The sequence below is a fragment of the Gavialis gangeticus genome, unplaced genomic scaffold (assembly GCF_001723915.1).
Source record: "Gavialis gangeticus isolate Ggan-Ray unplaced genomic scaffold, GavGan_comp1, whole genome shotgun sequence".
Lineage (NCBI taxonomy): Eukaryota > Metazoa > Chordata > Crocodylia > Gavialidae > Gavialis > Gavialis gangeticus.
This window is the reverse complement of record NW_017728992.1, coordinates 208881640-208885881: the sequence shown is the minus strand read 5'-3', so window position 1 is coordinate 208885881 and position 4242 is coordinate 208881640. Positions and strand designations below refer to the sequence as shown.

The 4242-nt window shown below is 62.9% G+C and overlaps 1 protein-coding gene across 2 annotated transcripts in view; it reads right to left on the bottom strand.

The window, feature by feature from the left end:
* Positions 1-1909: 1909 nt before the first annotated feature.
* LOC109305247 (1-phosphatidylinositol 4,5-bisphosphate phosphodiesterase gamma-1-like) overlaps positions 1910-4242 on the bottom strand; it is a 76719-nt gene continuing 74386 nt past the window's right edge. Inside the window, exons 31-32 of one of the 2 annotated variants that reach the window (XM_019528258.1) lie at positions 3948-4132; positions 1910-3072 (exon numbers count right to left, since the gene is read on the bottom strand). In XM_019528258.1, coding sequence (XP_019383803.1) covers positions 3021-3072; positions 3948-4132 — 237 coding nt within the window. In that variant the 3' untranslated portion in view covers positions 1910-3020. The remainder of the gene's footprint in view (positions 3073-3947; positions 4133-4242) is intronic. The other variant, XM_019528256.1, reaches the window with a different exon arrangement.

The window sequence follows — 4242 nt, the reverse complement described above, 5'->3', positions numbered from 1 at the left end:
CCCGCGGGACTGACGCGCTCACCTCCAAATCGCCGCACTTCCGCCTTCTGCCACCATAGAGTCCGGGAGGAGCGAGCCGACGCGGCGCCTGCGCAGACAGGCAGCTCTAACAGCCAATCCGGTTTGCCGGGGTGTCCAAGCGCCCAATCAGCGCTCGGATAGGGGGTTGGGGCAGCGCCGGGCGCTCTCGGCTGCCCCTTAGTGGCGGGAGGCGGCAGCGCAGGCCTGGCTGGGGCGGCTGGGGCGGCCGCGGGCTAGAGGCCGCCGGAGCTTGCAAGAAGCATTGTTTGCGGGGTGACGGTCGCGCGGGGAGTGGCTCTGGTTGCGTTGTCACGCTCGACTTCCCCCGGAGAACATTAGAAAGATCCACGATGCAGCTGTGGCGGCTTAACATTTCCCCGAGTACCGCTAAGGGCCCCTAATGACCCCCTGGCCCAGCCCCGCAGCCCCAAGCGGCTGCCCAAATAATGTGGAAGGGACCAGCGAGCAGCGTGGCCCGTGAAACCCGTGGGGCAGCGAGTCTGGCCTCGCGTCCAGCCACCTTTGACTCGCCGTCCTAAGTGACCGGCTGCCCGCTCGCGGCTGCCTGGCTGGAGACAGCTGTTGGGAAACATCTGGAGCAAGCTGCCATGAGGCCCCCCTCACTGCCTCGCCCACCCCAGAGCGGGGAACGGGACAACAGATAACCTGGCAGAAATGAAGCCTGTGAAGCCGGTGTGTATAAATACTGGCTAAATAGATTTATTTTCATACAAAGAATACACGGATCCCCTGGCAGGACGCCCGATCCCCAGCCAGACGCCCTGTCCCCCTGCGTGGCCCTGACAGCGAGAGGCCTGAGCCCTGGCCCCTGCCTGCCCGGAGCTGCGGCAGGCGCTGGGCTGCTGGCTCCCTTGTGCTTCATTGATATTGCTGCCCGTGCCCCCTTCCCTGATCAGCTCCAAGCCCCCCCAGGCTGACTGACACCCTGGGGGTGCCGGCTCCCTGTCCCAGGGCAGCCCCTTGCCTCTAACCTCTGCCCTTCCCCTCCGCGTGGGCCAGACGGAGGTTGGGGCTGACAGCCTGGGTGTAACAGGGCACAACAGCAGCAGCTCCAGGCTGGAGTTGGCCCTGAGACACCTCCACCGTTTCCTGTTTAAATGGGCTGCCACGGACCACTGGGGGAGCTCAGGATACCTGGGGTCTTTCTGGCTCTGCCACTGACTTGCTGAGTGCCCCTGGGCATGTCCCTTCCCCCTCCGTGCCTCTCTCTCCCCTGTCCCCGTGAGGTCCTAGGAGAGGGAGAGTCTGTCACCACTTGCTTGTGCAGCGGAGCCCTGATCCCCGCTGCTGTCGTGCCAGGGCTCTCCCTGAGATGCAGCCAGCTCTGGGGTGGTAGGTGGCAGCTATTCCCTAGCAGCTCTATGCAGAGGATGAACTTGCCTGCCGTACCTCCCCAGAACACGCTGGCTTGGCTGAACATAGCTGCTTGTGCTGGGACTCAGGGACCGTGGCTGAACTGATCCCTTTATTGGCCGGACCCCCCTCCCCTTCCTTCTCCTACCCAGTGCCCAGTGCCAGGGTAACCTCCCTGCTGCCGCACACTGAGCCCCCCTTCCTGACCTCCTCCCAGCCCCTGTCCTGACCTCATGCAGGATGTTTGTCCTGCTCACGGCCTGTGTCTGGCTGGGACGCGTAGCCCTCTGCCTTACATACACGTGGCAGAAAGGGAGCCCAGCTATTTCCAGGGGAGCTCCAGGGACAAATCTTCCCGCTCTGCCGGATGCCTGGAGAGCTCCGTCCGTGGCCCCGCTTCTGCCTTTGCTGCCCCCAGCCCACGGAGCAGACAGCTGGGGGCACAGTGTGCAGCCTCCCCACCTCGAGGGCAGTTTGTGTCCCTGCCCCAGGCAAGGCAGGAGCCAGCAGGGCCCCTGGTCCCTGCCTGCCCAGCATCACAGTGCTGTCCTGGGCCTGGCCCATGTGTGCACAATGAGCCATGTTAAGCCTGCTGGGCTCCTGCTCCTGCCACCGCTCCTTCACTGTTGGATCCCAGCATTGCTCTGTGCCTTGTGCGGGGCTCATGATACTGATTTTCCCAGCTTCCCCATCCCCAAGTTGTGGGAAGCACGTGGGAGAGGGACGGCACCAGCCAGGAGCAGCGCCTGGCTGGGATTCCCATGGATGTCACAAGGCAAGGAAGGGGCCTGCCTTGCTCCTGCGGGGTCTGGAAAGCCGCCCTCCCCAGCCCTAGAGGCTCCTGCTCTTCGCCACTCAGGCACAGGCTGGCAGGGATGGGGCACGGTCCCTGCCCCACAGCACGTGCCTGTCACCGCAGCCCCTGGGGCAGCTCTGCAGGCCCCATCTGAGCAGAGGCAGGGAGTCACAGCTGTCCTAGGGCCCTAGAAGATGCAGAAGGGGCCGCAGCACGTGACGCTTAGCGCCAAACGCCAGGCTTGGAGCAAGCACCGGGCACCCGGAGAACTCGTGGAAGCGAGGGGGGACTTGAGTGGGCCAGAGCTGACTGTTGCTTTTTCAACCTGGCCTTGCTGAGGCCCCCCCCAGGGTCCAGGCAGCTCTGCAAAGCTGACGCCGCAGAGCTGCAGCTGTTGCTTGACCCATAGGGAATGAGAGCTTTGGACCTCCTGAGACATCCCCGCCTGCCTTGCTCCTATCACCCTGGCGCTCCAGTGATGGTGGAAGCCTCTAAAACTGATGGTGTGGGAGTAGATCCAGACTGCACGGTGGCTTGGGCCCCAGGGCTGCTGCTCCCGGCATCCTCAGTGTCTGCCTGAGCCCCTCGAGACACCCGGGTGTTACATCAGGGGAGGTGCTGGCAGCTCCCGAGCTCCCAAACCCAGCCCAGGTCGCTCCGGGTCCTGTGATCCCTGCAGCCGAGGTCTCGTCCCCCCAACTGATGCAGGGCGACGGGCAGCGAGCTAGATGGAAGAGGGGACTGTCTGGGGATGGCTGGGATCGAGGGCTGGATCTCCTGGGGGTGGGAATCCCCAGGCTCCCCCGCAGCGGAGGGCCCCCCGGCTGGCTCAGTTGCGCCTGTTGGCCATCTGCCGATCCCGCTTCTTCTTCTCCATGAGCCTGCAGCGGGGAGAGGCAGGAAGCAGGGCCTTAGCAAGCGAGACCCAAGGGCCGCGACTCTCAAGCGGGGGTTCCCACGGGATCCTTTCATGGGTGTCATGTTGGCGCCATGCCGTGATAGCAGCTCCACGTGCAAATGGGATTCCCGAGATCAACCCAAACAGGAACTTTGCCGTGGGCTTTCTGAGCTCTTCGCAACTGAAAAGTTGCTCTTAGTATTTTTCCGCAAGCCAAGAAAATGAGTGAAAACTAAGAGGTGCCACTTTCTAAGGGAGGCCTCGAGTCTAACGAGGTCGAGAGCTGCTGCCTTAGGGGCAGACCCAGCCCCTGGGAGGAGACAGCCGGGGCAGACGTTTTCCAACATGCTGGGATTGATCAGTGGCTTGAAGTTGCAGCAAGGGAGGTGTAGGGTGGAGGTCAGGAAACAACTCCCCTGTTAGAGCAGGGAGGCCATTGGCACTCTTTGCAGCAGCAGGACATTGGCTGCTGTGGTCCCCCCTGCTTTACCCGTGGCAGGTTTGGGTGTGATGTTGCATTGTGTCGGGGCTGACTGTATAGTTTTGCTAAGATGTTAGATGATGGATTTGTCTGGGTGGGTCTGGACAGGGCCGATCCTGCCTCAGGCAGGGGGTGGGCTAGACGCGATCTTCCAGCCCCGCTGCTCTGTGAATCTGTGTGTATCGCTGCAGAAAGGGGACGCTTGTGGGATTATGCTGCCTACAGCGTCTGGTCTCAGGAATGGATAAAAGCCCTACTTCTGCCACCACAGAGGGGTTGGTTAAGACATGCAGGGCAGCGGGGAAGGGGCTGGGTTCGAGGCCCTACTTGCCCCAGCCCGATGGGTGGGAGTCCCCTAGAGACCCCACGGGACTCACTTCCGGTTGCGCACTTCGGTCAGCTCCATGAGCCGCTCCTGGGCCGCCCGCAGCTCGTCCAGTCGCTGCTGGTAGCGGGAGTCGCAGTTGTTGCTGCGCTCGAAGCTGGACACCTGGTTGGAGAGCTCGTTGGCACGGTCGCGCAGCTGCTGGATGGAGGAGTACAGGTTCTCGTCGTCTTCCTCCTGCCACGCGGAGAAATAGAGATGAGTACAGCAGGAGCTGGTGCAGATCCGGCCTGCCCGGGCAAGAGACCTGAGCAGGGCACAGAGCTGGGGTCCTGGTGCCAGGAGTG